Source organism: Sphaerodactylus townsendi, linkage group LG02, assembly GCF_021028975.2.
Source record: "Sphaerodactylus townsendi isolate TG3544 linkage group LG02, MPM_Stown_v2.3, whole genome shotgun sequence".
Lineage (NCBI taxonomy): Eukaryota > Metazoa > Chordata > Lepidosauria > Squamata > Sphaerodactylidae > Sphaerodactylus > Sphaerodactylus townsendi.
Window position 1 is genome coordinate 131,629,010 of NC_059426.1, and position 15,452 is coordinate 131,644,461.

A 15,452-nucleotide genomic window follows, 5' to 3' on the forward strand; every position below is an offset into this window, starting at 1 on the left:
TAACGCCGTTGGATCCAAGCCAGGATGTGTGTATTAACTGAATTTACAGAAAAGAGACTGGTTGAGAAGATTTCCAATCTTAATTTCCACTAGTGATTTTCTGTTTGGACAAAAGTTTGGTTTCTGTCTACCCCACTTCTTTATTGATCACTCCAGCCTTTCCAGAGCTGTACCAGTAGTTAAATCGAAGGGATGCCCAATGGAATATCTGTCTTGAATCATAAGAGAATAAGATTGTGACTTTTACATGACATATAAGGAATAAAGAGGTTTTGGAAAGTTAAATTCAGCTTTTAGTAGCGCTGAGGATTTTTTACTGTTCCGTGGGGTGTTTTTCTTATTCTCTCCCCCCCCTCCCCCCAGTATGAAGCATTTGATTTGCTTCCATTCAGTGCTTTGGAAGGTTACAGACTTTTGTCTCAGTGGGTCTTTGAAAGCTCTCATCAATAGCTCTCTTGAGCAAGGAGCCTTTCCAGGTCGGCTGAAAGAGGCAGTGGTCCGCCCCATTATTAAAAGACCAAATTTAGATCCTCAGGACTTGGCCGAGTAATGCACAGTATCAAACCTTCCGTTCTTGGGTAAGGTAATTGAGAGAGTGGTGGTAGATCAGCTTCAGATGTTCCTGGAAGATACCAAAGTGTTGGATCCCTTCCAGTCCGGCTTCTGCCCTAGTCATGGGACTGAGACGGTTCTGGTCACTGTTGTGGACGAGCTCCAATGCCAGTTTGACAGAAGTGGTTCGGCGCTGTTGGTAAGATCTCACCACAGCGTTCGACCCGGTAGATCATGACCTCCTGGTCCACCGCCTCGCCAGGGTACGGGGGACAGCCTTGTGCTGGATGAACTCGTTTCTCTGAGACAGGGGACAGTGGGTGCTATCGAGGGAGGAGAGTTCCCAGAGATATACTATTGAATGTGGGGTGCCGCAGGGAGTGATCCTTTCCCCGATGCTTTTTAACATTTATATGCACCCCTTGGCCAAGCTGGTCCGGAGCTTTGGGCTTTTTATATAGCCATTTGGGCTGCGGTGTCATCAGTATGCAGATTACACCCAGCTGGTCCTCACAATGGTGGGTCAGCTAAATTTGGCCCCTGAAGCTTTCCAGTGGTGTTTGGAAGCTGTGGCTGGTTGGTTAAGAACAAGTGGGTTGAAACTGAATCCAGCAAAGACGAAGGTCCTGGGAGTAGGTTACAGGGAGATGCCAGCCTGTCGAGTACTGGGTTATTTTCAAGGTACTGGTTTTGACCTTTAAGGCCTTGAGCAGTCTTGGACCCACATACCTTAGGGACTGCCTCTCCCCATACTGCCCCAGTAGGCCCCTCCGCTCCTCAGAGGGGAATCTCCTGGTAATCCTTGGCCCCAAAACTATCCAGCTGCCCTCAACAAGGGCCAGGGGCTTTTTGGTCCTGGCCCCTACCTAGTGGAATATGCTCCTGTTTGAGATCAGGGCCCTGTGGGACTTGAGTAGTTTCCGCACGGCCTGTAAAACGGAGCTATTCCTCCAGGCTTTATCTGATGGCCAGCTGGGTTAACATCTTTTAACATCCTTTTCTGGCCTCCTACGGGGTGGGGGGGTGGGGAGGGAGGGACATATTTGAACAATGTAAGCCACCATCTGATATTGGATTTTAGCAATGCTGTTTTAAAAATTTTATGATTTTTTTAAACTGTTGTTGTCACCTTGAGCACCTCGGGGAAGGATAGGGTATAAATCTAATAAGTGACTAAATAAAAGAACATCTCTTTTTGTGCAAGTGTACCTATAAGAGAGTTTTTTAAGAGCTTGGGTTTGGACAGTGAATTTTTTTAAAGATGCGCAACAGGATGTCTCCCCAACTGTATCAGACATTACTCAAACTCTTTGAGCTTCAGAGTTGGCTTGCCATTCCATATGGGATGATATTTGGTCAAGAAACAGACATTCTTAGGATCCTTGGATTAAGGGTCCCAGTATCCTGATTCTTGGACTCCCAACGGCTGCTTTTCTTCATATAGCCATTTTTTTTTGTAGCTCTAAACAATGTTTGTCATTAGCAAAAGTCACTTTAACCAAACACTCTGCAATTCTATATTACTTTGGTCTGATTCAGCAGGCTCGTTCTTATGTTCTCTTATTCATGCCCTTTGCAGGTATGGAAGAGTGAACTATGTTCTTGCCCGGAGGCTGGAACTTCTGCGAGAAGTTGGCCGACTGCAAGAGAGTTTGGGGGTGCCAGGAGATGTTTCCTATACTTGTGAAACAGCTGGCCATTTCTTCTTGTATCAAGTAAGAGAACAAATATGTTGAAAAGAGTAGATGTGGGTACAATATATTACAGAAACATTCTGGGAATTGGCACAGTTTTCAGAATTTGGGCTGAAGAAACCCGTTATGTGTTTGCTTAAAAATGTAGTAGCAATTGAAGCTATAATTAAGTTGTTTGTAGGGTGCTATTGTTTTAACTCTGTGTGATGAGTCATAATTAGACAGACCAGCGTTTTTGCTTTTATGTGATTATTGACAAGCAGTCTGAACTCGATTATTTTTTTCGAGTTCTCTGCCTTGATTATATATTTCAGAGGAGTATCCCACTATGATTTCAGAGATATATTTTTGAAAGGAAAGAAAATATTTTATGCACTGTTGTAGAGAATCCTTGATAATATTTTATACCTCTTCTGAAAAAAAAATGTTTGTTCCATATGTTTATAAATGCTTATGAAATGTATTAATTGTAACAGTGTATTGAGTCATGCCTGTAGTAGTGATCAAAATACAATGATATATTTATGTTATGGTTCCCTTTTTTCAGGTGATGTCCCGTTGGGAAGAATATATAAGCAAAGTGAAAGTTAAAGGTAGCAAACCTCCTGATGTTGGGGATATCTCTAGTTTTTTTCCGTTTCACAAGTATTTTGCAAATGCCCCTCAGCCAATTTTTAAAGGCAGATCTTACAGTGAAGACATGGAAATTGCTGAAGGGTGTTTTAGACACATCAAGAAAATATTCACCCAGCTTGAGGTAAAGTCTCTAGGCGGTTGGAAATTATATTGATGTTTATTTTTAACTTGATTTAAAATGTGAGAAGAAGTTTTTATTTATTTTTGAAGATGCATACCTACCATTTGATCATCTGATCTCCAGGCAGCTTACAGCAGATTAAAATGATACTAGAAAGGGGGTTTCAAAAGGAACATGGTTGCTGAGGGTGAGATGTCTAAGAGAATGCTGAAAGCATGCAGTGTTAAAGCCCACTCCTCAGCTTTGGTATTCCTGCTGCTGTTGCTACTGTCCTCAAGGGAGTTATACTGAGCCCATAAGAAAATAGGCACTCGAGGTAGCATTCTACTGAACAGCATCCATGGCAACTGTTTTTAATAGGTGGGGTTTTCTGTCCAGGCTATGCATATCAAATTTTCATGGGGTTTTTCAGTTGGATCTTGTCCAGAGTTGGCAATTCATGTTGAAATGAATGGAATGGAACACAAATGAGATTTTAATTTAAAAAATATCTACAGAACTGCAAAACTTCAGACATTCTATACCATGGTTACAAAATTCATTTTCATCCTTCCCATTATAAATTTTCAATATTACCATTATTTTCAACTATCAAATTAACACTCATTTTCCATATACATGCAGTTATTAAACCAAGTCAGTATCTCCTTTTTCGCTGTTTCTGCAGGGGAATGCTTGTTTCAGAAATCAATAAAAAATGAGTCCATTGCTGGACAAAATGACTCTGTCTTTATCTTCCCAATATATTCTTCCTTCAGTGTTGAGATTTTACCCATTACCAGCCAAATTCTCTGCATCCATATGTATGGTGCAGTAGCTTTCACAACTTCCAGTTCTTTGCAGTTATCATTCTTGCAGGTACAAGTATATGTGAAACTGAACACCAGATATTTTTAGGCATCTGGGCATCATTGTAGCCCCAGGAGTCACATCAGTGAAGTAAGCTCAACATTTTTCTTTATCATCTTTGAATCATAGTCCAGTACCTTTTTTTAAACAACGTGATTTTTATCTTTATATCTCAGCTACAGTTTTTTGTCACAAGTTATAAAGTTTTATTGTAAGCAAATTCTCCCCTATTTCTCAGATCTGAAAAAAATCCCCTTGTGTTTTCTGTAGGAATTCAGAGCATTTGAACTTCTTCGTAGTGGACTGGATAGATCCAAATACTTACTGGTGAAAGAAGCAAAGATTATTGCAATGACTTGCACGCATGCTGCTTTGAAACGGCATGACCTCGTTGAGCTGGGTTTCAAGGTAATGCCACAGTGGGCAAAATGCTAATTTGAAAGATTTCCCTTCTTTACCTATCTGTTGTCTGCTCTTAGGAGGTTAATGCTGTCAAATATTTTCGCAAAGCAGTTCTGTGCTTACCCTTCAGTGGTAATTGTAGCAAACTGGTTCTTAGTTGAGGGTTCCAAAAATAACAGATCATGAAATCTATTTAGTTGATACCCGTTTTCTACTTTTATCTTTGCTTAGATTGGTTTATAGACAATTAGCATAAAATGATCATGAAAATAAAGTGATCATGAAAATAAAATGAACGTATCTGAAAAACCAACACCGCAGCCCATGTAAAGTCAACAACATTACCTGTGATAATCAGAAGTTCATGAACTTGCTTAATCAAAAGCCCCCGAAGTCTTACAACTCAGCCAAAAGTTTATTGAAATAACCTCACCTTGAACATTTTATGAAACCTACCAGTAAAGAAATACGTTATAACTCTCCTGGAAGGCTATTCCACAGGATTAGTTCAGCCATAGAAAAGGCTAAAGGTTTTCAGAGTACCTCTTGAAAGGAAGACACACTCCAAAAATGTTGTTTTTGTTTGTCCCAAAATTGATGGTCTGATCTATAGGAGAGGCTTTCCTTTAAGTATTTGAAGGAATTCTTTTTTAAACCAAGATGAAATATATTCCATGTTGCATATTGTGAAGTATAATTACAGGCATGGTAGTCTGAAAGCATCTCGGGCAAAATATCAACCATAAATACCACAGATACAGCAACACCATTGAAGTGATAGCTATGAGAAACATCCTGTCACTTTTAATGTGCCAGACTGGACATGTTCATTTCTTTCAACTGACAACTTCACATAAGTCAAGTACAACAATAACAGCAAAAATTTGCATATTATTAGAACAAAAGCGAATTACATAAATGACAGTTTTATTTAATAAATTATCAGTTATTTAAATGCTGGTAGAATAATAATTCCTTCAAAATATTCTCCACACATAACTTCTGCTGCTTGTTTATCTAATCTACTTGTTTGTTTTTAATTTCCCAGTATGATAACATTTTAATGGAAGAAGCTGCTCAGATACTGGAAATTGAAACTTTTATCCCACTCCTCTTACAGGTGAAAGTACCTTTAGTTTATGGCTCTTTTGATTTATTTATTTATTTATTTATATTATTGCAGGTTGGTTTTGTAAAAAAAAATGATCTAATAGTAGAGCAATGGAGTGGGTCCTAAGGATTTCGAACAGAGTTCTGTTTACAAAAAGGATCTTTCTTGCCTCCCCCTTCATGTTACAGTGTAACGTGCTTCCTGAAATGTGACTCCTGGAAGGAAGGGGTGAAGTCGGTGGACTACTGGGAATAGTATGGGGAGTCTGAGTGGGAGAAGAGACCTCTTCCCCTCTCCCTTCCCCACACAAGGAAAAATGTCCTTCCCCTCATAGATTATTTAGGTTCCAAATCACTGTGGTATGCCTGTGTGTGTGTGTGTGTGTGTGTGTGTGTACACACACACACAGAGGCATACCACAGTGATTTTATATATATATATATACACACACACACACACACCCTGCATATATACCCTGTTTCCCCTAATATAAGAGATCCCCGAAAAATAAGACATTGTAGAGGTTTTGCTGAAGCGTGAAATATAAGGCATCCCCCGAAAGTAAGACATAGCAAAATTTTGTTTGGAAGCATGCCCGACGAACAGAACACAGAAAAATAAGACATCCCCTGACAATAAGACATAGTGCATCTTTGGGAGCAAAAATTAATATAAGACACTCTTATATTCGGGGAAACACGGTATATATACACCCTGCATATGTGAACTTTATTCATTAATCTACTGTGTCAGAAATGTTGTAGTTTATTTGTCACATCTGGGTTTAATGTACAGTTTGTGACAAGAGTATGTCCATGAGTCATTGGTCAAGGAAGAGCACATTCCTTGCTTTTTGATACACAATTGTTGCAGAAAAAAGGCAGTTGTTAGAACAAGGTAAAAAGACACAGTCTACTTAAATATGTGGTTTTAAACCTGCTTAGATTAAAAACACAGAATGAATCTGCAAATTTTTTTCAGATGTGAAACAAACAGTTTTAGTATCCATGTTAGATTGTGAGCTCAAGGTAATAAAGCAGGTCAGTGATGGTTGCACCAGAGGCATGTTGATGCTAATGCTGCTTATCATAGTAATTTAATTCTAAAATCTCCTTCAATAGAATCCACAGGATGGGTTCAGCCGACTGAAACGCTGGATTATGATTGGGGACCATCATCAGTTGCCGCCTGTCATTAAGAACATGGCATTTCAAAAGTATTCCAACATGGAGCAGTCTCTTTTTACACGGTTTGTCCGTGTGGGAGTGCCGACTGTTGACTTAGATGCTCAAGGAAGAGCAAGAGCAAGGTATGGCTAAAGGAAAAGTATAAAGAAAAAATGGAATTTTCAGATGTGGTGCTTGGATGAAGGGGAAAAATCCCCTCTAATGTTGAATCCTGCCTTAAAGACATACCGTATATACTCGCGTATAAGTCGACCCGCATATAAGTCGAGGCACCTAATTTTACCACAAAAAACTGGGAAAACTTATTGACTCGCGTATAAGTTGAGGGTGGGAAATGCACCAGCTGCTGGTAAATTTCAAAAATAAAAATAGATGCCAATAAAATTACATCAAGTGAGGCATCAGTAGGTTAAATGTTTTTGAATATTTATTTCAAAGAAAAACAGTAAACTGGCTCTGTAAGTGGAAAAGAGGGTCAACCAAGAACAATATGGTATCAACAATAATTTTAAAAGTACAAACACCTTAGCTCAACCAGCAACCAAGCTAAAACACAAGAGTTAAAATCCTCCAAAACTGGATTCCTCATCATCATCTGTATGTCCAAATGTAACCCAACTTAGATTTTAAGAGGGATATTATCAGAAATGGAAAATCTACTATTAGCTTCCATTGTAAACAATGGGGGATGGGGCATCCCCTTTGCTGGTCAATAACTTTGGATCCCCTGACCCAAACCTCACCAAACCTGGCTGGTATCATAAAGAGACTCTCCTGATGAGACCAGCCAGGTTTGGTGAAGTTTGGTTCAGAGGGTCCAAAGTTATGGACCCTCAAAAGGGTAGCCCCATCTACTAATAGCTCCCATTGAAAACAATGGGGAATGGGGGCACCTCATTTGGGGGTCCATAACTTTGGACCCCCTGAACCAAACTTTACCAAACTTGGCTGGTATCATCAGGAGTGTCTTCTGAGGGTACCCTGAAATTTTGGTGCCACTAGCATAAAAACTGCGCCCCCTGCTGGCCAGCAAAGTAAAAACACACACAAAAATTTAATGACCCGCATATAAGTCGAGGGGAGCTTTTTCAGCATTGAAAATGTGCTGAAAAATTCGACTTATACATGAGTATATACGGTACATATAGAGTGTCAATCAAGTATGAAGATATGCTAGATTAGAGATGGACTTAATCTGTATGTTGCCAAATTCTTGATGATTTTACATGTTATTGCTGATGTCCATAATTACATTGTTCATAATGAAACTCTTTTATATTGTTGTATATTTCATTAATGTTGTGATAGCACTTTGCTAGGAATGCTTGAAATGTTGAGAAGTAAAATACACTTTCTCCTTCAGTGGGGTTGTGTCAATCACACATGGTTTGGTCACACCCCTGCTGTCTGAGCAGAGCTGTAGAAAACTTGCTCCTCCCAGAAATACAGTGGTGATCCTTCCCCTTCCCCTCCAGTTTTCATAGCCCTGCGTCCAAACAGGTTGCTGTTTTTGGAGCAGCTCCATGGAATCAAGCAATGGGGAACACAAACCCAACATCTGTCCCTCCCTCGTCAGCAGAGAATGCAGGGAGAAAAGGGAAGGAAGGCAAGGCACCTCGTCCTGGATCCACAAAGGAGCTTTCTGCGATCCAGTCGGGTGCTGATGAGATGCCTGGGGAGGAGCACTCAGTCCCACCTGCAATACCCCCAACCCACTTAGTCTCATCGCTGGGACCAATGGAGGGTCTGAGAACTTCCCAGGCCCCCATCCTTGAGGCCAGCTCTGCAGTCTTCCTTGGAGTCTGAGGCCTGCATGCATAGTGGAGATGAGATTACTCCAATTGCTCAGAGTGTACCAAGTGGGGATTGGGGCCCCTCTACCTAGAGGAGTGAGTCAGGCTCCTCCCACATGGCTGGGAAACGCAAGTCGCCTGGGGATAAATTTGTCAGGAAGTCTTAACATGGCCACCCTCATTTCCCTCTGTGCAAACGCTGCCTTCTTCAGCCTCCCCACCCCACTGGCTGGTTGGGTGGGTGGGAGCTTTCTCCTGGTTTCTTCTTCAGCTTTTACTAGCGCAACAGGCACAGTTAACACTAGGGGGAGCCCAACAGACTGTTGAGTCACCAGGCATCAGAGATAAGGCTGAGACTATTTCTTCTCTTGGGGCAGCAGGAAGAGTGAGAGTGTGTGTGGGTGTAAGTGTGTGAGTGTGGGGGGGGGAGGAAGGGGGAGAGAATATCAGCTCTAGTGTTGGGACCACTGAATGTGATGAGATCTGTGCCTTTGAGGCTGTTGGTGGGTGGAGTTAAGAGAACTGGGAGAAGCAGAGATTCGGCAGGCAAACTGCGCTGCAGGCTGTGGGCTGCCTTCTTGTGTGTAAAAAGAAAAACATGAGGAGACCCCACTACAAGCCCACTGCACAATGAAGAGCTCAGAGATTAATGTTCCATGCATAATAGCCAGACTCTTTAATTTAAATTCCTTGAGCGCATTGAGGTCATCTTTCTCATGCAATCATTATTAGTGTAGTATATTGAGGTGTGTTTGAAATGCAGCTGGGAGAGGCAGTGGCCATTTAGGACATCTTAGGGAATAATCTGAGCCAATGAGGTACTAACTGCTCAAAACAGAATGTAAAAAATGGTACTACCTAGTCATCTATCTCCAGATTTTTAAAATCCCAGCTGCTTGTCCTTTGTTCCTTTGCTGAAAGGTATTTTAAGCAGTGGTTCCAAAATTAGATTAACGCTATTAGTTATAGAGAATGAGAAGCATTCATTTTTTGTCCTTTTATTTTTTTCTTTCTACTATTTTTCCTCTATTGTTTTCTTGCTCAAGGGAAGAGATGGGTCACAATTACAAATCTAATTACATTGTTTTCTCTTTCCAACAATCAACTTTTTAAAACCAGTCATCAGTCACAAATTTCTGCAATGCAATATTTTGCATTTAAATGATAAAACAACTCTTTTCAGGTAGAGAAAGGGAACAATTGGAACAGCTTGAACCCAGGAAAGAAAAATGTCCTTAAAAGATCAGTATGTGGCCATGCAGCTGAAAACTCACTGGTTAAGTCGAATTGCAGTTACATTTTTTGCTGAGCTAGGAAAATAGCTGAGTAGAAATAGCAACATATATGGCCTGTGCGATCAATTATGAATAAAATTTGCACAGTAAACGGACCAGGTTTCCTTGCAATAAACAAAGAAGCAGTCATTAGATAAGATCAAGGCAATCTATGAGAGCCAGTAGGTTTAGTGGTTACAGTGTAAGACTAGGATCTAATCTGAGAGACCCAGGTGCAGATGCCATTCTGCCTTGGAAGCCTGCTGCATGACTCAAGGCCAGTCAAACACTCTCAGCATAACCTACCTAAGGGTTGTTGTTAGAATAAAATGGAGGTGAGGAAAATGATGTAAGCTGCATTGGGGAGACAGGCTGGATATAAATGAAATGCACATTAAATAATTGTAGGGTGAAACCGTAGGACTAATCCCATGGAGGATTTCCATAAATCGGAGAGGGCTGTTTTTGCTTGTCTCTCCCCCCCCCCCAACACACTGCAATATCCTTCTCAGTTGATTATTGGGGGTGTCCCTTGTCTCCCTTGATTAGCATTTTTGGGGAGAATTTTAGGCTGCAGTTGGGAGAGAAGGCAAGCAAAGTCCACTCTGCTGACAGAATTCCTTTCTGTCAGCAGAAATGTTCTGTGGGATCTAAGCCAGTATTATAAATAACTGTGATGTGTGCTTGGATTCTTCAAGTATTTAGCTTAAATTCTACTGCAAAAGATTTTGAAGTGACCTTTAGATGCTTGTTTGAAGACCAAGCAAATCCATGAGCGAATTCATCTGCAAGGAGGCCGGGGAAGTACAGGCACAGTTTGGAGTTGGGATTATTGCTGTTCTGACTGGTGGAAACCAAAAAGGAGATCTGAATCCTTTACTAACTCTAGTAGCTATTGGCAAGTGTAATGTTTTAAATGATGTGGGGAATTCTGTTTTTGCTAAGCTATAACCATTTCTTTCTTGGCTCAGAGTCAGAAAAAAACAGTAAATGCTCTGAATCAAACCAGTACTGTTCAAGCTAAATACTGTACATAGGAATCACAGGCAAGAAAATGTCCTTGCCCAGCTAAAACGTGAACTTAGGATTTATGTCACTTTGCAGCATTTTTTTGGACTGGCAATGTATAGTGTTTCTATCTCCACATTTCTCTACTTGCAAACCTTTCTGCATACTCAACCTCCTGATTTGCACTGCACATTTCTAACTCTTGTTTCTGAGATACTGTATATACTCGCGTTTAAGCCGAGTTTTTCAGCCCTGTTTTAAGGCTGAAAAATGCCCCCTCGGCTTATACACAAGTCACCGCTTACCAGCCGGCTCTTCAGGCCTCTGCCGAGGCTGGGGGCATGGCTGGGATGACCTCCCTGCTTCACAAGCCGCTTGTTGCTGCCCTCCTCGGAGGGTGAAGGGGGAACCCTGATGCACCCCGGCTGGCTGGGCTTCCTCAAACTCAGCCGGGAGGCAGAGGGAGCTCCTTATTTGGGCAGTGACATCAGGGGGAGTCACTTCCCAAATAAGGAGCTCCCTCTGCCTCCTGGCTGAGTTTGAGGAAGCCCAGCCAGCCGGCAGGCAGAGGGAGCTCCTTATTCGGGCAGATGTCCAGTCTGGCTGGGGGAGCTTTTTATTTGGGAAGTGACTCCCCCTGATGTAACTGCCCAAATAAGGAGCTCCCTCTGCCTCCAGGCTTGGTTTGAGGAAGACCAGCCAGCTGGCAGGCAGAGGGAGCTTTTTATTTGGACAGTGACATCAGGGGGAATCACTACCCAAATAAGGAGCTCTCCCGGCTTCCCATCCTCAAGTTATACGCAAGTCAATAAGTTTTCCCAGATTTTGGTAGTAAAATTAGGGGCCTCGGCTTATACATGGGTCGGCTTATACACGAGTATATACGTAATTATTAATCTTTCTGCTCCATTTCTGTTTCTGGAGTCTGAACTTCTAAGAGTTGTTGGTTGTGGAAGGTGGGTTTTGTACAGCATTGTTAAATGAAACAGTCAATTGTAGTGACCATGAAGGTAACCTGGCACAATATGGCCTTGAAGATGCTGTGTCAACCTCCTCTCCCATTCCTAAAAAATGCCTACCAATCTTGGCTTGGCCATTTCTGAATCAGCTGTCATCTGTTGCTGTTTTAGACTCAAGGATTGACTTCTGGGTGCAGCTATTCATTAAATTTATTTGGGGATTCAACAAGAACAGAATGCGGAATTAGTGTTTTAAGAGAGATGGCTTGTTACAAGTTTATGCAAGTGACTGGTATAAGTGAAGGGCCTGGTTGTTACTTGTGAAGTCCTAAAGTGGCAGGTCCCTACATATTTGAAAATGATCATATTTCCTACTGTGAAGATAATTCCAGGTGGGTAGCTGTGTTGGTATGCAGTAGAAGAACAAGATTTACAGGGTGTAAACTTTTGAGAGTCAGATACTTGAGGACGGGAGCTTTGACTCTCAAAATATTATATCCTGAAACTCTCTTTTGTCACCAAGCTATTACTAGACTTGACTTTTGCTCATATTTACTATCATAGCTCTTGTGCTCCACTGAGATTTTCTCTCTGATGTGACCTTCTGTTTGAGCTCATAGTGACCAGTGATAAGAGGAAGGTTATTTTCCTTATCCCCACTGTTGTAATGTTAGTAGGGTTATACTGTATAATGTCAATGTGTGAACTTGGTTTTTATTCACCAGTTTGAGATAGCAGATTGGTGGCATAAAAAACCAAAAGCAGTTTAATTAAGTAAAGATACAATTAAGTAAAGATACAATAAAGATAATTAAGTAAAGATACAAAGAATTAGTAATGGGACCAACTTACTTCAGAGCCTCTCATCAATACTTACTTTCCATTGTATTTCCTATAAAGCTTGTGCAATCTCTACAACTGGCGTTACAAGAACCTGGGTAACTTGCCACATGTACAACTCTTGCCAGAATTCAGAACGGCAAATGCTGGCTTCCTGTATGATTTCCAGCTTATAAACGTTGAAGATTTTCATGGTGTAGGAGAATCTGAACCTAACCCTTATTTCTATCAGGTAAGTGAAAAAAAAATTAGTCCAATCCAGAGCACTGGGGTGTCCAGGGACAGTGTCACTGTGGTGCCACCCTGCTGCCTTCAGAGGGCTTTTTGGTGGCGTAAGGAGTCAAAACACAAAAACCCTTCCCCGCTGCTGAAAAGCCTTTCATTGGGCTCAATGGGCTTATGCCACCCAAAAGGCCTAAAGCAATCAGCTGTTATTACCTCCCCCAAAGGGTAGCATAAATCCATGCCCCAGGCGTTAGCATCCTGGGTGGCAAAGATGGGGTGGAAGCCAACTAATTGGTATAACTGGTACGCATCAGCTGCAGAGGTGAGTCCACTCCCCTTTCCCGGATTGGGCTCTTAAAGTCAAATTACTGTGTATATATTTCACTTTTAAAGACATAATGCTAAACAACATTTAGGTAGAAAATATTCATATTTACAGTGTACAGAAAATTTTGGAGGGGAAGAGTAATCCCAGTTCAGTGCTGTTTGGGTGGGATGAGAATGTTCTGAGAGTATTCTTTAGCAGGCAGCTGTAATTCTGCTGACCTGTTTTGGCATTAAAACACCTTACAGCTTTCTCTGCCCTTGAAGGAAAAAGGTCATTGTTTCTATGCAATTGTTTGGTTCGAAACAACACAGCTTGTGGATTTTGGCACAGTGAACTAATGATAGTTTCTTAACCTGCATTTTAGGAAATATGTTTAAATAACTTACTGAAATGTGCATGTTTATTAAAGAAATGAATCAAAATAAGAGTTCCAGACAAGTTACACTAGTGTGGTTCTGTTGAAGTCTGGATGGGTGTCATTGTTATTTTTCTCTTCTGGACCGGAAAATGCCACATGAAGATGCACATGCAGAAAACTTACTGCTTCTTCTCCCATGCTATCACAGTCTAGTGATGGCACACAACTATATCTTGATAATCAATCTTATACGTTTCTGAAACTTTGCAGAACCTTGGCGAGGCAGAATACGTTGTTGCACTCTTCATGTACATGTGCCTGTTGGGTTACCCAGCAGAGAAGATCAGTATCTTGACAACATATAATGGACAAAAACACCTGATTCGAGATATAATTAATCAACGTTGTGGGAATAACCCCATCATTGGAAGGCCAAACAAGGTAATGCCACAGATAGTGATGAGTCCACATGTAGTTTTAATGTTTTACTGAGGCGTGTTGTTGCTGTTGTTGTTTTAATATGTCCCAGGTGAAAGATGAGCTGTGCCAGAGTGGTGTAGTGATTAGAATGTCAGACTAGGATCTCAGAGACTCAGGTTTTAATTTCTACTCTGCCATGGCAGTTTGCTTGGTAATCTTGAGCCAGTAACACTCTCTCAGCCTCAGCTACCTCACAAGGTAGTTGTTGGGAGGATAAAATGGAGGAGGGGAGGACAATGCTGTAAACTGCTTTAGGTCTCCTTTGGGAAGACAAGCAGGAATAAAGTTAATAAATTAATAAAATACATGTGTTGATCAGCATTAGGAGGAAGTTGATATCTTTGCTTTGGCCTGTAGATTGAATTTTGAATAGTTCAGTTCACTTATTTTGTTCTTCACATGATGAGGCAAAATCAGTGAAAGATCATGAATAGCGAATCCTTAATTATAATTAGAAATTTGATTTATATACTTATATCTAGACATCAGATTTCTGTACAAGTACTTGTTGAGTGGCTAGTTCTCAAGATGCACACAGCCACATTTTGAAGGGATGTCTTACCCGTACAGCCCTTCATGTCCTGGAAAAAACATGCATTCTCTCACTGTATACACTTTGCATTATTTCTCTGATCACTAATTTGTTGTGCTGCCACGCACGGTGGTCAGTATGGGCTCAGGACTCTCTAATCCTTTTCAGTCGTGGGTTCACATTATGAACAGCTTTTCAGGAGAGGTAGGATATCTTGAACGGAGGTAGGAAGGTCCACGAGTCATTAATTAGTGACTGGTATTTTATATGGGAAGGTTATGGGTAGTTTGGCTTCAAATTCAGGTTTGATTTGTTCTTGTCTGTGTTAGTGCTGATTTTATTGTGAGCTAGCCTGGGCTCCCTTTTTGGGAAGGGAGTCATGTTATAACTAGTCTTAAATATAAAGGAATATATTACATTAATGTCTTCCATCTTCCTGGTAGGTGACAACTGTGGATAGATTTCAAGGTCAGCAAAATGATTACATTATCCTTTCGCTTGTACGAACTAAAGCAGTTGGACACTTGAGGTATGCACTTAAATATCCCCAGGCATGATTCAGTTCTATCACAGGTATAGGACTTGTGTGGATGAATTCACGTAGAGTTTGGTAGATCTCTATTTTCCTATTATTATTGTTGTTGTTTGTTTGTTTGTTTATTAAGCTTCTATACCGCCCTCCCCCGAAGGGCTCAGGGCGGTGTACAACATACACCCACTTGATGCCTTCTTGACATATTTGTATCCAATTCCCTATGTCTATCCTGTGCTGAGCAAATGGGACTCTGTTGAAGTATGCAGGAATTCTCCCCTTGCACTGCACCTGCAGTTTCCAGATTTTAAAAACCTGAGGTCTAATTATGTGGGATTAATTTTTATGAGCTTTTAAATATTGAAGTTCTGGCCTACCTCTGTAAATTCTATATCAAAGTTGTACACTTCCATTCTGCTCAGCTGAGGACAGTTTACAGGAGGTGTCCTGTTGATGGAGCTCAGACCACCCTTGCCTATGGCGAAAGCATGTCTTCAATTATTCAAAATTTGATACCATCTATGGAGATATAAAATAACCCTTTTTAAAGCTACCTTGTTTCTGATTAACT

The 15,452-nt window shown here is 41.0% G+C and overlaps 1 protein-coding gene across 1 annotated transcript in view; it reads left to right on the plus strand.

The window, feature by feature from the left end:
- AQR (aquarius intron-binding spliceosomal factor) overlaps positions 1-15,452 on the plus strand; it is a 59,352-nt gene that overhangs the window by 39,364 nt on the left and 4,536 nt on the right. The window contains exons 25-32 of the mRNA XM_048484362.1: positions 2,132-2,267; positions 2,794-3,003; positions 4,123-4,260; positions 5,303-5,374; positions 6,487-6,674; positions 12,487-12,658; positions 13,608-13,778; positions 14,793-14,878. Of these exons, the coding sequence (XP_048340319.1) occupies positions 2,132-2,267; positions 2,794-3,003; positions 4,123-4,260; positions 5,303-5,374; positions 6,487-6,674; positions 12,487-12,658; positions 13,608-13,778; positions 14,793-14,878 (1,173 nt within the window). The remainder of the gene's footprint in view (positions 1-2,131; positions 2,268-2,793; positions 3,004-4,122; positions 4,261-5,302; positions 5,375-6,486; positions 6,675-12,486; positions 12,659-13,607; positions 13,779-14,792; positions 14,879-15,452) is intronic.